Source organism: Ranitomeya variabilis, chromosome 4 (genome assembly GCF_051348905.1).
Source record: "Ranitomeya variabilis isolate aRanVar5 chromosome 4, aRanVar5.hap1, whole genome shotgun sequence".
Classification (NCBI taxonomy): domain Eukaryota; kingdom Metazoa; phylum Chordata; class Amphibia; order Anura; family Dendrobatidae; genus Ranitomeya; species Ranitomeya variabilis.
The window spans coordinates 512,643,617-512,660,451 of record NC_135235.1 but is presented as its reverse complement, the minus strand read 5'-3'; the positions used below and the strand labels follow the sequence as shown (position 1 = coordinate 512,660,451).

General features: G+C 43.3%; 2 protein-coding genes across 2 annotated transcripts in view; both read left to right on the top strand.

Moving 5' to 3' along the window:
• Positions 1 to 6,055, top strand: part of LOC143765445 (TLD domain-containing protein 2-like) — a 74,168-nt gene extending 68,113 nt beyond the window's left edge. The window contains exons 4-6 of the mRNA XM_077252113.1: positions 3,705 to 3,800; positions 5,447 to 5,523; positions 5,624 to 6,055. Of these exons, the coding sequence (XP_077108228.1) occupies positions 3,705 to 3,800; positions 5,447 to 5,523; positions 5,624 to 5,759 (309 nt within the window). The 3' untranslated portion in view covers positions 5,760 to 6,055. The remainder of the gene's footprint in view (positions 1 to 3,704; positions 3,801 to 5,446; positions 5,524 to 5,623) is intronic.
• Positions 6,056 to 12,167: 6,112 nt separating this feature from the next.
• Positions 12,168 to 15,696, top strand: LOC143765441 (uncharacterized). Its single transcript, XM_077252109.1, has 2 exons — positions 12,168 to 12,284; positions 13,733 to 15,696. The coding sequence occupies exons 1-2, from the start codon at positions 12,213 to 12,215 to the stop codon at positions 14,501 to 14,503; spliced, it is 843 nt and encodes a 280-aa protein (XP_077108224.1). The 5' UTR covers positions 12,168 to 12,212; the 3' UTR covers positions 14,504 to 15,696.
• The last annotated feature ends 1,139 nt before the right edge of the window (positions 15,697 to 16,835 follow it).

The following is a 16,835-nucleotide window of genomic DNA, read 5'->3' as shown; positions in this document are numbered from 1 at the left end:
TTACACTGTGTTCCAAATTATTATGCAAATTGGATTTAAGTGTCGTAAAGATTTAATTGTTTTGTTTTTCAAATAAACTTGTGGACGGTATTGTGTCTCAGGGCTCAATGGATCACTGAAATCAATCTTAAACACATGTGATAATTAGTTTTCCAGGTGATTCTAATTAAAGGAAAACTACTTAGAAATGATGTTCCACATTATTAAGCAGGTCACAGGTTTCAAGCAATATGGGAAATAAAAAGGATCTCTCTGTTGCTGAAAAGCATCAAATAGTGCAATGTCTTGGTCAAGGGATGAAAACAATAGATATTTCCCGAAAACTTAAGCGTGATCATCATACTGTAAAGAGATTTGTGGCTGAATCTGACCACAGACGTGTTCGTGCTGATAAAGGCAGAATGAGGAAGGTTTTTGCCAGTCAAGTTCTTCGGATTAAGAGAGAAGCTGTTAAAAAGCCATTACAAACCAGCAAACAGATATTTGAAGCTGCTGGTGCCTCTGGAGTCCCTCGAACTTCAAGGTGTAGGATCCTTCAAAGGCTTGCTGTGGTGCATAAACCTACTATTCGGCCACCCCTAAACAGTGTTCACAAGCAGAAACAGTTGCAGTGGGCCCAGACATACATGAAGACTAATTTTCCAACAGTCTTGTTTACTGATGAGTGTCGAGCAACTGTGGATGGTCCAGATGGATGGAGTAGTGGATGGCCACCATGTCCCAACAAGGCTGCGACGTCAGCAAGGAGTGGAGGAGTCATGTTTTGGGCCGGAATCATGGGGAAACAGCTGGTAGGGCCCTTTAAGGTTCCTAAAGGTGTGAAAATGACCTCTGCAAAGTACATAAAGTTTCTGACTGACAACTTTCTTCCATGGTATAAAAAGGAGAAACGTGCCTTCAGGAGCAAAATCTTCTTCATGCATGACAACGCACCATCTGATGCTGCAAAGAATACCTCTGAGTCATTGGCTGCTATGGGCATAAAGGGAGATAAACTCATGGTGTGGCCACCATCTTCCCCTGACCTCAACCCTATAGAGAACCTTTGGAGTATTATCAAGCAAAAGATCTATGAGGGTGGGAGGCAGTTCACACCAAAACAGCAGCTCTGGGAGGCAATTCTGACTTCACGCAAAGAAATACAAGCAGAAACTCTCCAAAAACTCACAAGTTCAATGGATGCAAGAATTGTGAAGGTGACATCAAAGAAGGGGTCCTCTGTTAACATGTAACTTGGCCTGTTAGGATGTTTTGGAGTTAAATAGCTTTTTTGTTCAGTGAATGTGACCTCCTAATGCTGCAAATTCCACAAATGAGCATTTTCAGTTCTTTAAAACATATCAAAAGTTTAGAAATTCTACTGTGCATAATAATTTGGAACAGTGCATTTTGAGTTTTTATTCATTTTGGAGATTATACTGTTATCATTGGGAGGTTTCTCAATAAAATTCAATGTATATTCTAATGGGTGATTACTTTTATTAGACTGACTGTCATTTGCTCCAACCTTTTAGGAAAATCTGAGGAAAATGTAATTTGCATAATAATTTGGAACATAGTGTAGTGTTAAACAGAGCCGTGCCCCCTGCCCCTTAAAAAAACCCTCAAATTAAACCATTTATACATTCAGATTTAATTTTATATAAAAAAACCCAAACATTTTCATATGTGAATGAGAGGTCCTCAATGCACCCTTGATGTGGCCAATGGATCACTGCACCGTTCTGTAGTTAAATTACAATCCTCTCCCTTTGACCTTATGTTGATTGACATCTCTAGCTTTGGAGCGCTGCCTGAATTGAATCCCCAGTCCTGCATACATTGACGTTACAGGACAAGAGAGGCCACACAGTGTCACTGCTGGTGAGCTCTGATCCCTCTCCCCTGTCCGCAGCAGACACTTGCTACATACAGGATCACACAGTAGCTTGAGGCTAAGGCCACTTTCACACTTGCGCTTTTTGCAATCCGTCGCAATCCGTCGTTTTGGGCAAAAAATGGACCCTGCAAATGTGCTCGCAGGATGCGTTTTTTGCCCATTGACTTGTATTAGCGACGGATTGCCACACGTCGCGTCTGTCGTGCGACGGATCCGTCATGTTTTGGCGGACCGTCATCACAAAAAAAGTTCAATGTAACTTTTTTTGTCCGTCGCGTCCGCCATTTTCTACCGCGCATGTGCGGCTAAAACTCCGCCCCCTCCTCTCCAGACTTCAGAATGGGCAGCGGATGCGTAGAAAAACTGCATCCGCTGCCCACGTCGTGCAGAAATTTCACAACGTGCGTCGGTACGTCGGCCCGACGCATAGCGACGGACCCGTACCGACGCAAGTGTGAAAGTAGCCTAATGCTGACAGCACAAGGAGTTGAGAATGCGTCCATTCTGACATTGCAGGGAGATGAACATGCTCTCTAATCTACCTCTCCTTTCAGTATCGGCCTCCCGCTACTGTGTAATCCTGTGTGCAGCGAGCAACCAATGCAGACAGGAGAGAGGGATCAGTGCATGCCTATCTGTACTCTCCGCTCCTGCATTGTCTGTGTGTGCAGGGATGGGGATACACTTCAGACAATTGCTCAAAAGCGAGTGCTGTCAATCATCATAAGGGGAGGTACAGATGATTGTAATTGAGGGATCAGTACAATGCAGTAAGCCTTTGGCCAGCATCAAGGGTGCACCCAGCTATTATCATTTAGTAAACCATTTTTATATACAACACAATAATTAAAATCTACACTACAAGTATGAGTTTTATGGCGGCTAAGTCCTCTACATAAATTTATAAGTGGTTCGACTTGAGTTTTGGGGGTGACTGACTCCCTTCACATTTTGACAATGTGTTATAATACCACCCAAATTGGCACTGATTGGGAGAGATATTTCTGCAATATTGTCACACCGGATGCTATAGTGACTCCAGAGGATATGGTTATAAATGAGTGCTCAAAGCTACAAAGCTGGAGATTATGAGCTACATGGTGCTAGCAAGTCAGTGTCATGTAGTGACAAGGGACTGTGGTCACCTATCCAATCCCTCGAACTAGGGGCGCCCTAGTCTATCCCTGTCCCCTGCATTACTCCTGAAGGTGAAGACGCCGGGTTCTCATATCCACGTATGCACCTAACCTCCCCTTATCTGTTCCCTCCCCCACCTGAAGTGTTTAGGAAAACTCTAACCTGATAAACAGGGCTAACAGACAGGGATAAAAGAAAACTACAATCATACAAATACCCTCACAAAACAGAGTGGGAAACCATTGAGGTATAGGAAGGGGAAAACAAATGTGAGAGAATAAGGAAAAACACGCAAACCAACTCCACGCAGCAATCTCCAGAAAAACTCTCCAACCTCCAACTCCAAACACTGAGCTTTCTCCTTCACCACCAAACCAGGAAGTAAAACTATCACTGGCAACTCCCAAGTGCCAGTAGCAACCATATATTATATACCAGAGGCCAGTGGCCAACACAGAACAGCTGAGACAATTCGGGATGGAGAGCTCCAGGAGATCAGCTGAACTGATTAACTCTTGTCATGACAGCAAGGAAACCTGCACTGTTTAATAGGATGGTGAAGCAGTTCTAATAAATGCAGGAATTGTTGTAACCAGATGCCGCGATCTTCTGGCCCTTCTTTGTCGCGGTATCCCCGTGACACACAGTTTGGGGTCCACTAGTCTAATATATACACATTCTTTCTCAGGTCTTTGGAGGCTTCTGTTCCAATGAGCTCAAGGTTAGCCCCAACTTCTATGGCACCGGAGAGACCTTCTTATACAGCTTTTCACCACAGTTAAAGGTATGAAAACCTCATATAGCTCTTATTATATATTCTACATCTACATTTTTGGGAACTGGGTCATTGTACAACAAGAAAAAGCCATAAAATAGTCCATACAATGGAAGGCAGGGGATTGTATCCGCTTTTCAATACTATCCTACTACTATACAGAACCACTATAGAAAGTCTTGCTAATGTATCTTGGACTTGAATATCTGTGAGTTTGGTTGGTTTATGTGTTCATTATGGTGGACGATGGGTTTTCTCTTTTCACTTTATTGCACTATTACTATTAAAATTATTTCAGTGAACTTCTTTAAAGGGACATAGAATTACTGTTCAAACCAAGTACAGGCACTAGGTGCTTTGTGAAAGGGCCTTCCTACCTGCTTGCTTTCCATCTATGTCCATCTTTCTCTGGCTCTATGAAGCCAGAGCTGTCAGTCAGGGGGATTGTAGATTGAGGGAAAACAAGTAGGTAGAAATGTGTGTGTATCCCTGGTACCCAAATTAATCATGCGACATGTCACATGATCCCCTTTGATAGATCATGTAATAGGTCATGTGATTAACACACAGGTACTCTGGTGCACATCTGTAGATGGAAAACTACAAATAGCGTAGCGCAAGTTTTTTCCTTATGTACAGCACTATACGTAACAGTGCTATAAATAATAGAGCAGGAATGGGAAATTTATGAGAGACCGTGACTGTTGTGGAGGTCGAACCAATAGGCTGGAATTATAATTCTGATTAGTATTAACATAATTATTTTTTATAGTAGTTGTATCACTTACTTATTATTGAGCAGAATTGAGTATGCTGAAATCCCCTATATATAGTATGAGTACCCACACAGCCTCCTATATACAGTTTGAGCCCGCACACAGCTCCTTACAGTATGAGCCCCCCACATAGCTCTCTATATATAGTATAAGCCCCCACATAGCCTCTTATATACAGCATGAACCCCCACATAACTCCCTAGATAGAGAATGAGCACCCTCATGAGTACTTAGCTTCCTATATACAGTATGAGCACCCACATAAATTCCTATATGCAGGATGAACCCCCACATTGCTCCCTGTATACAGGATGAATCTTCACATAGCCTCCTATATATAGTATGAGCACTCACATATCCCCCTATATGCAACATGAACCCCCGCATAGCTCCCTATATACAGTACAAGCCCCTTTATATAGACAGACATCCCATACACATATAAAAAGAAAACACATACTCACCTCTCCCATTTCACCATGGTGCCACTTCTACTTATGGCCATTGAATAGATGCCAGTGCTGACTGATGACGTCATGGCACTGGCATGTCACAGCAGAGGCGATGGGAGCACCCTTGGAGCTGCGCTGCCATTCTGCATCGCCAGCAGCGGAGCTCCAAGAAAGCGTCTTGCCGGGATGTGTGTGTCGCCGATGACAGCACACAAAGCATTATAGTTTAGTCAATCTATTCCCGGAGCCTCAGAAGGTAGCTAAGATTGCCCTTACTATAATTTTTCTGTGGGCCCCAATGTGAATCATCGAGCGGCGGGACTTAGTTTGAAGATGATTCTGTGCTGACAGAGTTCCTTTTAATATTTAAATCCTCCAACACATTCTTTTTAAAAAAGGATTCAAGGATAATTCTGTTTCTGTTTAGGTTTTTCGGTGGACAGGGGACAATAACTTTTTTGTTAGAGGTGATGTCAAGTCGTTAACTTTTGGAGGAAGCAAATGGTATGTAATATACCAAGTTCTTTGATTGACATGACAGCATTTTTGTGTCTCTTATTAATTAAACTGTATGTGCTACTCTTTTATTCTGTTTTCCCCACAGTGGTAACTTTGGTCTTTGGTTGGATGAAGATTTATATAATGGAAGAAGTCAATGGTGTGAAACTTTTAATAATAACGTACTGTCGAGCAATGAGCAATTCCGTGTCCACAGCCTTGAAGTGTGGGCATTCACTTGAGTTTTGTCTTATTTTTGCAACCTGAGACTTGGAGCAATTTCTGTTAAACAGATGGCATGGAAGCTGCAGACGATTTCTTCACCGAACTATGAACAACTTGATTTACACCTTTTATCTCATAGTGGTTGTACTGGCTAAATAATAAATTGGCAGCAGCACCCAACTGAGAATTTTCGATACTCGTGAAAGGCTGATGAACAAGGGATGTCCATTAAATCTATGTATAAAGATAAGTGTTTGACCTCTGTATTATGCATTAAAAAGGTACATTAAACCAACCATAAAAATGAAGGTCAGGAGTGCTATCCCCATGTTAACTTATTTCCTACGGTATGTGAATCCAGATTACTAATAAAGAATACAGATTTAAACATAATCCAGAAGAATGGTGATGGCTTAATAATATCCCTGTGGTGTAAGTGTCACAACCTAATATGCCTGGTGGTCCTGAGGGCTCAATAAATATTAACCCTTGTGCCTTAGAGTGGTTTATGGATCAGCATTAACACATTATTGACCTCAACAGTACCCTAGATCATCAATGTCAGGTGGTGTAGTGTAGATAGGAATTCATATACTTGGTGGTGTGGGCTGGCAGAAAGGAAACCTCTCTGGATGGTTTTATGGCTATAGTGGTATGGCTGCAAAGGCCTTGGAACAATAATAAAAATTATTCCTGTTTTGTCGTAATCCGATGTGTCAGAGATGAGAAATGGTACTTTAAAGCCGTAATCAAATTAGCCTGGAGGTACAATGGGGTGTTTCAGTGTGCATTGCCATGCCAAAATACACTTCCAGGCTAATTTTCGCATGGCTTCAAAGCTTGATTTTCTAAAGAGGGCATATATGACCCTTTAAGGGTCAATATTTAAATCTCTCACAGTCTAAGGTCTAAGAATTGATATGATTATGACCAGCATCCCTAAAGGGGTTGTCTGTTGTGAATTTGGATTCTGGGCTCCCCCGGTGGCTACTGGTGGAATTGAACTTGTGACATCATCTTCCCTGTTCACCTGTTCTGATTAGATCTGGGTGTCGCTATATAACCTGGCTTCTCTGTTAGATGCTTGCCGGTCAACAATGTTATCAGAAGCCTCTCTGTGCTTGTTCCTGCTCCCAGACATCTACTAGATAAGTTGGACATTCGTCCATGTTTTGTTTTTGTATTTTGGTTCCAGTTCACAGCTGCAGTTTCGTTACTGTGTCTGGAAAGCTCTTGTTGATCAGGAATTGCCACTCTGGTATTATGAGTTAATGCCAGAGTCCTAAAGTAGTTTCTGGATGTGTTTTGTTAGGGTTTTTCTACTGACCATGAAAGTATGCTTTCTGTCTTCTGCTATCTAGAAAGCGGACCTCAAATTTGCTAAAACTATTTTCCTGCTGCGTTTGTTGTTTCATCTCATATCACCGCCAATATATGTGGGGGGCTTCTGTCTCCTTTTTTTTTGGGCATTTCTCTAGAGGTGAGTCAGGTCTTATATTTCCCTCTGCTAGCATTATTTAGTTCTCCGGCCGGCGCTGGGCATATAGGGATAAAAAGTAGGACATGCTACCTGGCTACTTCTAGATTATGCGGTAGGTTTAGTTCATGGTCAGTATAGTTACATCTTCCAAGAGCTTGTTCCTATAGAGGCTTATGCTAGTTCTCTGGCCATGGAGAACATGACAGTTTGACCGGCCCACTAAAGGGTTAAAATCCTTGGCTGAGAAAGGAGAGAAATAAGAAGTCTGCTGAGAGTTTTTTTTTTTTTTTTTTTTCTGTGCTCTTAATTGGATCACTTGCCAGTCTGTCTATGCTGCAGTCTTTCTTTTTTTTCTCTCTCCTTATAATCTTCGAATGGCTTTGTGTTCACCTGTTAATAATGGATCTTCAGAGTGTAACTGCAGGTTTGAATAATCTCACCACGAAAGTACAAAATTTGCAAGATTTTATTATTCATGCTCCGGTATCTGAGCCGAGAATTCCTTTGCCGGAATTCTTCTCAGGGAATAGATCTAGCTTTCAGAATTTTAGAAATAATTGTAAGCTATTTTTGTCCCTGAAATCTCGTTCTGCTGGAGACCCTGCACAGCAGGTTGGGATTGTGATTTCCTTGCTCCGCGGCGACCCTCAAGACTGGGCTTTTGCATTGGCACCAGGGGATCCTGCGTTGCGCAATGTGGATGCGTTTTTTTTGGCCTTGGGCTTGCTGTATGAGGAACCTCATTTGGAACTTCAGGCAGAAAAAACTTTGATGTCCCTATCGCAGGGGCAAGATGAAGCTGAAATTTACTGCCAAAGATTCCGTAAATGGTCTGTGCTTACTCAGTGGAATGAGTGTGCCTTGGCGGCTACTTTCAGAGAGGGTCTCTCTGATACCATTAAGGATGTTATGGTGGGGTTCCCTGTGCCTGCGGGTCTGAATGAGTCCATGACAATGGCCATTCAGATCGATAGGCGTCTGCGGGAGCGCAAACCAGTGCACCATCTGGCGGTGTCCACTGAGAAGACGCCAGAAAGCATGCAGTGTGATAGAATTCTGTCCAGAAGCGAGCGGCAGAATTTTAGACGGAAAAATGGGTTGTGTTTCTATTGTGGGGATTCTACTCATGTTATATCAGCATGCTCTAAACGTACTAAAAAGCTTGATAAATCTGTTTCCATTGGCACTTTACAGTCTAAATTTATTTTGTCTGTGACCCTGGAGACATATCTGAGGTGTTTTGTGTCTGCTGACCAGGATGATTGGGTTGCTTTTTTGCCATTGGCGGAGTTCGCCCTCAATAATCGGGCCAGCTCTGCCACCTTGGTTTCCCCGTTTTTCTGTAATTCGGGGTTCCATCCTCGATTTTCCTCCGGTCAGATGGAATCCTCGGATTGTCCTGGAGTGGATGCGGTGGTGGAGAGATTGCATCATATCTGGGGGCAGGTGATGGACAATTTAAAGTTGTCCCAGGAGAAGACTCAGCTTTTTGCCAACCGTCACCGTCGTGTTGGTCCTCGGCTTTGTGTTGGAGATTTGGTGTGGTTGTCTTCTCGTTTTGTCCCTATGAGGGTCTCATCTCCTAAGTTTAAGCCTCGGTTCATCGGTCCGTATAAAATATTGGAGATTCTTAACCCTGTTTCCTTCCGTTTGGACCTCCCTGCATCCTTTTCTATTCATAACGTTTTTCATCGGTCGTAATTGCGCAGGTATGAGGCACCGGTTGTGCCTTCCGTTGAGCCTCCTGCTCCGGTGTTGGTTGAGGGTGAGTTGGAGTACGTTGTGGAAAAAATCCTAGACTCCCGTGTTTCCAGACGGAGACTCCAGTATCTGGTCAAGTGGAAGGGATATGGCCAGGAGGATAATTCTTGGGTCACTGCATCTGATGTTCATGCCTCTGATCTGGTTCGTGCCTTTCATAGGGCCCATCCTGATCGCCCTGGTGCTTCTGGTGAGGGTTCGGTGCCCCCTCCTTGAGGGGGGGGTACTGTTGTGAATTTGGATTCTGGGCTCCCCCGGTGGCTACTGGTGGAATTGAACTTGTGACATCATCTTCCCTGTTCACCTGTTCTGATTAGATCTGGGTGTCGCTATATAACCTGGCTTCTCTGTTAGATGCTTGCCGGTCAACAATGTTATCAGAAGCCTCTCTGTGCTTGTTCCTGCTCCCAGACATCTACTAGATAAGTTGGACATTCGTCCATGTTTTGTTTTTGTATTTTGGTTCCAGTTCACAGCTGCAGTTTCGTTACTGTGTCTGGAAAGCTCTTGTTGATCAGGAATTGCCACTCTGGTATTATGAGTTAATGCCAGAGTCCTAAAGTAGTTTCTGGATGTGTTTTGTTAGGGTTTTTCTACTGACCATGAAAGTATGCTTTCTGTCTTCTGCTATCTAGAAAGCGGACCTCAAATTTGCTAAAACTATTTTCCTGCTGCGTTTGTTGTTTCATCTCATATCACCGCCAATATATGTGGGGGGCTTCTGTCTCCTTTTTTTTTGGGCATTTCTCTAGAGGTGAGTCAGGTCTTATATTTCCCTCTGCTAGCATTATTTAGTTCTCCGGCCGGCGCTGGGCATATAGGGATAAAAAGTAGGACATGCTACCTGGCTACTTCTAGATTATGCGGTAGGTTTAGTTCATGGTCAGTATAGTTACATCTTCCAAGAGCTTGTTCCTATAGAGGCTTATGCTAGTTCTCTGGCCATGGAGAACATGACAGTTGTCCAAGAATTGTCTTGTGAATATCAGCTGAGCTGCAGTTGTTGGCAGCAGCCACTAAACAGGGACGAAGTTGTGCTGATCAGTTTCGTATATTGTTTAGATCTGACAACCACCAGCACTGATAACAGCTTATCAGTGGGGATGCTGGGTGTCACCACTGATCTGATAATGATGACCGATCGCAATGACAGATCATCAATACCAAAGTAGAGGAAGGCACCTATTGTTGCATAGTTTGGTCGCAGAAGAAACTTGTGAGAGTAGATTATATGGGGTATTTCAACTGCTATCTTCAAAGAACATGAGGTACATGCATCAGCTTCTTAATACAGCATAACAGGAATTCTAAAGGACCTTTTACCAGGGAGAAAGTAAAACCAAAGTACAACAAGTATATGCTGCAGTTGTTGGCAGCAGCCACTAAACAGGGACGAAGTTGTGCTGATCAGTTTCGTATATTGTTTAGATCTGACCACCACCAGCACTGATAACAGCTTATCAGTGGGGATGCTGGGTGTCACCACTGATCTGATAATGATGACCGATTGCAATGACAGATCATCAATACCAAAGTAGAGGAAGGCACCTATTGTTGCATAGTTTGGTCGCAGAAGAAACTTGTGAGAGTAGATTATATGGGGTATTTCAACTGTTATCTTCAAAGAACATGAGGTACATGCATCAGCTTCTTAATACAGCATAACAGGAATTCTAAAGGACCTTTTACCAGAGAGAAAGTAAAACCAAAGTACAACAAGTATATGCATGACATTCAACTAAGCATATAACAGTAACAACATCGCCAACTACTGTCAGAAAAGTGTAAACTCCTCCTGCACACAAATAAGTCTATCTGTTGCATATCTGCCAACACCTATTACTGGTGCAGGAGGGGGTGTGGGAATTCATTTTTATATCCATTTTAGCACTGATATTAGGGGTTGATGCTGGTTTCCCTGGTGGTCTCTGCTGGTGTGTAATCAAAGCTGCTCAGGATTCAGCAACAGTAAGGAGAGAAGGGCAAAAGGATCTCTGAAATGACGTTATTCATGTTCAAAACTGTCATATTTCTTCCATCCCAACACTGCTTTCAAATTGATAGAGAAATCTTGACAAACACTACCCATCCTTTCTTGAAGAGATGCAAAACTCAACTAAACAACAACCAGGTCAGAAAATGCAATAGGTCACCAATTCTTCCTTCTGTGTCTGTGAGTCACTGGGGAGCGACTGGGCATGCTCCACCTGCTCTCCTATGCGGATTTGGGACTCGTTTTGGAAATGGTGTGAGCTCTAGAGGTCAGAGTTTCACATAACTATTATTTTTCTCATTGACATATTCTAAAAGTAAAAAATAGGTGAACCTCCTTAAATGGTAATAAAAAAAAGATCCATGTTAGGGATAGCCTGCAAATTGTTGGTGTGTATTTGTGATTGTGAGATCAGGAACTCTCAGAGCGGGCTCTGCGGAGTAGCGCATGCTCCATCTCACCGCCATGTAATGTGCTAGTGCTTGGCTACTTCTATACCCCAGCAATCAGCAAGCTGTCCCCACTCATCCCATGGATAGGGGGTAAGTTATTTTTTGGTGATTAACCCTTTAAGCCTCCTTCATACTTTGGGGGGAGGTTTTTTTCTTATGTTTATTGGGATTTTTTCCCCCAAGTTCTTTCTGTCGCCCTCTGATATATTTACATTGCTTCTAGAAAAGCCTATGGGAAACACAAGAATAACATGCTACACACAGAGCAAGCTGTGTTTGGGGAAAAAATACACCAAAATTGTGAAAACGTGTCACGGAAAATGCAGCTTGCAGTGTTCCATTTCCAATATTGTCTTACAGGCAGCATTTTAGTTTGCCATGGAACTGTTTTAGAGCATCAAACTGCAGCAAGACCCCTGGCTGCAAACACTGAGCCCCGCCTGCTCTGCTTCTGCCTGCGGAGCATTGATGACCTCTCACCACTAGGCGGCAGCAGCGTTTATATTGGTCAGCACCAAGCGTAGCTTGTACGTGAAGGCGGCGGCGCTCGCTGATTGGCTGCGCCACATCCATACCCTTTCTTTCATTTCCTCAGACGTCTGGTAGTTGTAGTCTTCAGCTCTGATTTTCAGGAACCAAAAGACTACGCGGCCCAGAATGCCTTGCGTGGCCAGCCTTCTAATTGGCAGTTTCAATCCTTCTGCTATATGAGCGCATACACAAAAGGCTGGGACCTGAGCGGCAGGTAGGATTGTCATCCTGGAGGTGGGCATGGGGCAGGGAGATGCGTGTGACCATTGTGCTCGGTCTCCTCCATGTTATGTCTGGCAGCAGCTGCTTCTGTCCCTGCACTGAGGTAATGGGCAGTGATTGGAATGTGGGGGATGGGCACAGACTGTAGTGGGGTGTTCTCCTGAGACTGTCAGTTCTACATCTCCTCGGTCCCCCCCACCCTTCCTCCACACTGTCTATGATGAGGATCCCCCCTATATAGGGTCAGGATGGGGGACAGCTGAGTGGGGGCTGGTGTTGGGCACCCAACTTTCCTCAAGCTTTGACTATTCTTTTCCTCAGAGATTTCTATCTGTAAATCTACAATAACTCCCATTGAGCTCAATGACAGCCGGTGCTATAATCTGAGGACCCGGCTGTCGGACCCCCATATGTGTGAGATTTATTTCTGCACATTAGGGGGGTCCATTATACAGTGCGGCATAACGAATCAATATGACAAGTCAAACATAACTAGTCAGATCCCTGCAGAAAATCGACATGGGTTTTCAGTCCGCAACATGTCAATTTTTTTTTAACCCTTGAAATGCATCAGGTGAGTTCCGTGACTCCATTTGCCATTGATATTTGTCACAGATTTGTGAATCCACCATGTGTAAACCTTTCTTTAGGGTGTAGGCACATGTGTCCGACTTATTGCAGAAATTCCTGGGTCTAAAAAGTAGTTTCAATGATTGCAATGTATCCGTAAAAATCGGATGCTAAACGGCTGATCATATGACAGCTGGGGTTTTTTGTTTTGTTTTTTTTGCACACCCTTAGCCTTGAATAAAGACGTCTCATTTGACTTATGGAAAGAAAACTAGTGAAAACTAGTGCTTGTTCCAATTTTTATTTTTCTCCTCCCTACACACGTAGCGTTAGCTTATGAAAAAAGAATGCTCGACTGTATAACATTGGTCATAGTGTTGTCAGTTTTTACATGGACAGCATGTGCATCAAAAAGAAGTTTGTTTGAACTTGGCTTTGGGACGTGGTCAGTATTTTACCTCAGTATTTGTTCCACTCCTGGTTTTGGCTTACAATCAGAGGAACAGTATAATAGAAACACGTCACCACTTCTGTATTTATCACCCACTCCTGGTTTTGGCTTACACATACTGAGGTAAAATACTGACCAAATACTGCTAGTGTGACGGCAGCCTTACAATATTGCCTTGCGCAGGCGTGTACTCCGGAGGACAGAGAATGAACTTCAATCCATTATTGCGGCCAGCATGCAGCCAGCGGGTAAGGAAAGGGTGAATCAAACACCCGAAAACCCCGCCCATATGACCCAAAACTGGTCCTGCCAAATTCAGGTGACAGGTTCCCTTTAAGCTTTCCTCTTTTAAAATAGCACCCCATGCTAAAAGTCGGATCCTGTTAAGTCACAACTGCCGATGTGTAATGATCGAGCACCATTTATAACAGACACCACAGCCCAGATGTGCACAGAGCTTGATAGACTTCATCTCATTAGTACTGAGTGTTGACTGCTTCTTATCTTCTTTTCTGTCTCCTATTTTTCAGTCTTGGGAATCTTCGCTGGTTGACATTAGATCCCTCATTTTCACTGGTTCTAAAAAAACAAAAATGGAAGCAACTGATTATGAGACCAAAAAGAACTGGGGGAAATCTAAATCGAAGAAGATAAGAAGTTCATCCAAAGTTCCTAAATCCAATGGAACCACAAATCTTAAGTCTGAGAGTAAAAAGACAAGAGATCAGAAGGGAACCCAAAACCTCTCAGGTAAAACAAAAGAAGCACAAGGTCATCCACTATTAAGAAATGGTCGAACAAAGCAATCGTCAGGGAAGGCAAAAGTGAAAAATGAAGTAGATGACTTTGATTGTGATCTTCAAGACCAGGCCATTGAAAAAAACAAACCTTACACATGTGCCATGTGTCAGAAGAGTTTTGCCCAGAAATCCAATTTGGTAACTCACTTCCGAGTCCACACTGGTTCCAGACCCTACATGTGTATGGAATGCGGCAAGAGCTTCAGTACCAGCTCAAACGCTGTGACCCATCAGCGGGTGCACACAGGAGAAAGGCCTTACAGCTGTGGAGAGTGTGGGAAAAAATTTAGCATCAGCTCCAACTTGGTGACCCACCAGAGGGTTCATACAGGAGAAAGACCTTATGACTGTACTGACTGTGGAAAAAGCTTCACTCACCGCTCAAATCTGGTCATTCATCAGAGAGCACATTCAGGGGAGAAGCCTTATGCTTGTATTACATGTGGAAAAACATTTAATCACAGCTCCCACCTTGTTGCCCATCAGAAAGTCCACGTTTAGAAAAACAATGGAACAAAAGAGCATTGCTCTTGATGATCTTCTACTTGGTGGACAACCTTTGTATCATGGTCTTGCAATATTTTCTCTCTGTATAATAGACATGTTAATGTGCCATGTGGCTTCACAGCCCAATTTATACTCAAGTACATGTAGATGTTAAGCCCTGAACATGGCTCCTATGATAATGGTTCCTTCGTCTCAAAAGTACAGGCAATTGGACCTTTTGTAAGCATTTTGCCAATACTCATTTATGACCTGCCGTGGCTTGCGAAAGTATTCGCCCCCTTTTGATATAATTTTTTTTTTTTTTTTTTTTTTTATATTTTGCTACCTCACAACCTGGAATTTCACTTTTTTTTTTTGTGAATCAAACAACAAATAGGACAAAATAAATGAAAATTTCAGTGTGCATAATTATTCACCCCCTAAAGTCAATACTTTATAGAGCCTCCTTTTGCTGCAATTACAGCAGCAAGTCGCATTAGATAAGTCTCTGAGCTTTCCACTAGGATTTTTGCACATTCCTCAATGTAAAATTGCTCCAGCTTTGTCAAGTTTAATATTCAACAGAGGACACCATCTATCTTCAAGTCTGGCCCCAGGTTCTCAATTGGATTAAGGTCTGGGCTTTGACTAGGCCACGCCAAAACATTTTACACGTTTCCCTTTAAAGCACTCTAGTATTGCTAATAGCAACAGGCTTTGGGTCATTGTCTTGTTGGAAGGTGAACCTCCATCCCAGTCTCAAATCACTGAAAGACTGAAAGAGGTTTTACTCGAGAACATCTCTGTATTTCGCACCATCCCTGTCCCAGCTGCCGAAAAACATCCCCACAGCATGATGCTGCTACCGCCATGTTTTACTGTGGGGATGGTGTTCCTGGTGTGATGAGCTGCGTTGGTTTGGTGGCCAAAAACTTAAATTTTGGTCTCATCTGACCACATCACTTTCCTCCATACATTTGGGGAGTCTCCTACATGTTTTTAGGTAAACTCCAAACGAGTCTTACAATTTTTGTGTGTAAGTAAAGGCTATTTTTCTGCCCACTCTGCCATAAAGGCCACCTCTATGGAGTGTACGGCTTAGGCTAGTTTCACGCTAGCGTTTACCTGATCTGCGGCGGGCTGCGGACTTCCTCAGTGAAGCCCCGCCCCCGCCGCACCTCAGCGGCTAGCTCCGCCTACTTCTGCATGCGGCCTGTGTACCTATAATTAACATTAGGTACGCAGGTCGTGCCGCAGCATGCGGATGGTGCCGCATGCGTCGTTTTGACGATGCGGCGACCATCGTAGACGCAGCCATGTAGCATTTTTTTTTTTTTCCGCATCGTCAAAACGACGCATGCTGCACCATCCGCATACTGCGGCACGACCTGCGTACCTAATGTTAAATATAGGTACACAGGCTGCATGCAGAAGTAGGCGGAACTAGCAGCAGAGGGGGGCGGGGCTTCACGGAGGAAGTCCGCAGCCCGCCGCAGATCAGGTAAACGCTAGTGTGAAACTAGCCTTACTGAGGTCATATGCAGATACTCCAGTCTCTGCTTGGGAACTCTGCAGCTCCTTCAGTATAACCTTTGGTCTCTGTGCCACCTCTCTAATTAATGCCCTCCTTGCTGTGGCAGAGTTTTGTTGGGCGGCCCTCTCTTGGAAGATTTGTTGTGGTACCATGTTTTTTCCATTTGATGGTGCCCCGGGGGATCATCAGAGATTGAGATATTATTATTTTTTTTTTTTTTTTTATAACCTAACCCTGACTGGCACTTCTTACCAACTTCGTCCCTGACTTGTTTAGAGCTCTCCTTGGTCTTCATGGTGTTTGGATAGTGGTGTCTCTTGCTTAATGGTGTTGCAGCTCTGTGGCCTTTCAGAAAAGGTGTGTGTGTATACTGACAGACCATGTGACACTTAGATTGCACACAGGTGGCTTCCTGTCACTAAGCATGTGACGTATGAAGGTAATTGCTTGCACCAGAATTTTTTAGGGGCGTCATTGCAACAGGGGTGAATACATATGCACATGTTAATTTTTAGTTATTTTATTCCATAAATGTAATTTATGCCTATATTTATCTCACTTCACCAGATTAGATTATTTAGTGCTGTTACATCACACAAATCGGTAAAAAGCCAAGGGGGAGAATACTTTCGCAAGCCACTATATATACGTCTAGCCATTAGTTACCACTGCCATTTAACTTCTACATTTACTAGCCATTTCCTAGAATTGAAAATTGAATCTTCGCTTAAAAAGTGTAAAAGTACATGTTGAATTTTTGTGAAATGTAGACAAGACTATATAAAACTGAATCAGGGAGGGCGAAGGATGGCT

Excerpts from the sequence above, each read along its gene's own strand:
- LOC143765441 (XM_077252109.1), top strand. The coding sequence starts at position 12,213 with ATGCGTGTGACCATTGTGCTCGGTCTCCTCCATGTTATGTCTGGCAGC. Across the intron at positions 12,285-13,732 it reads GCTTCTGTCCCTGCACTGAG|TCTTGGGAATCTTCGCTGGT; the intron begins GTAATGGGCAGT and ends CCTATTTTTCAG.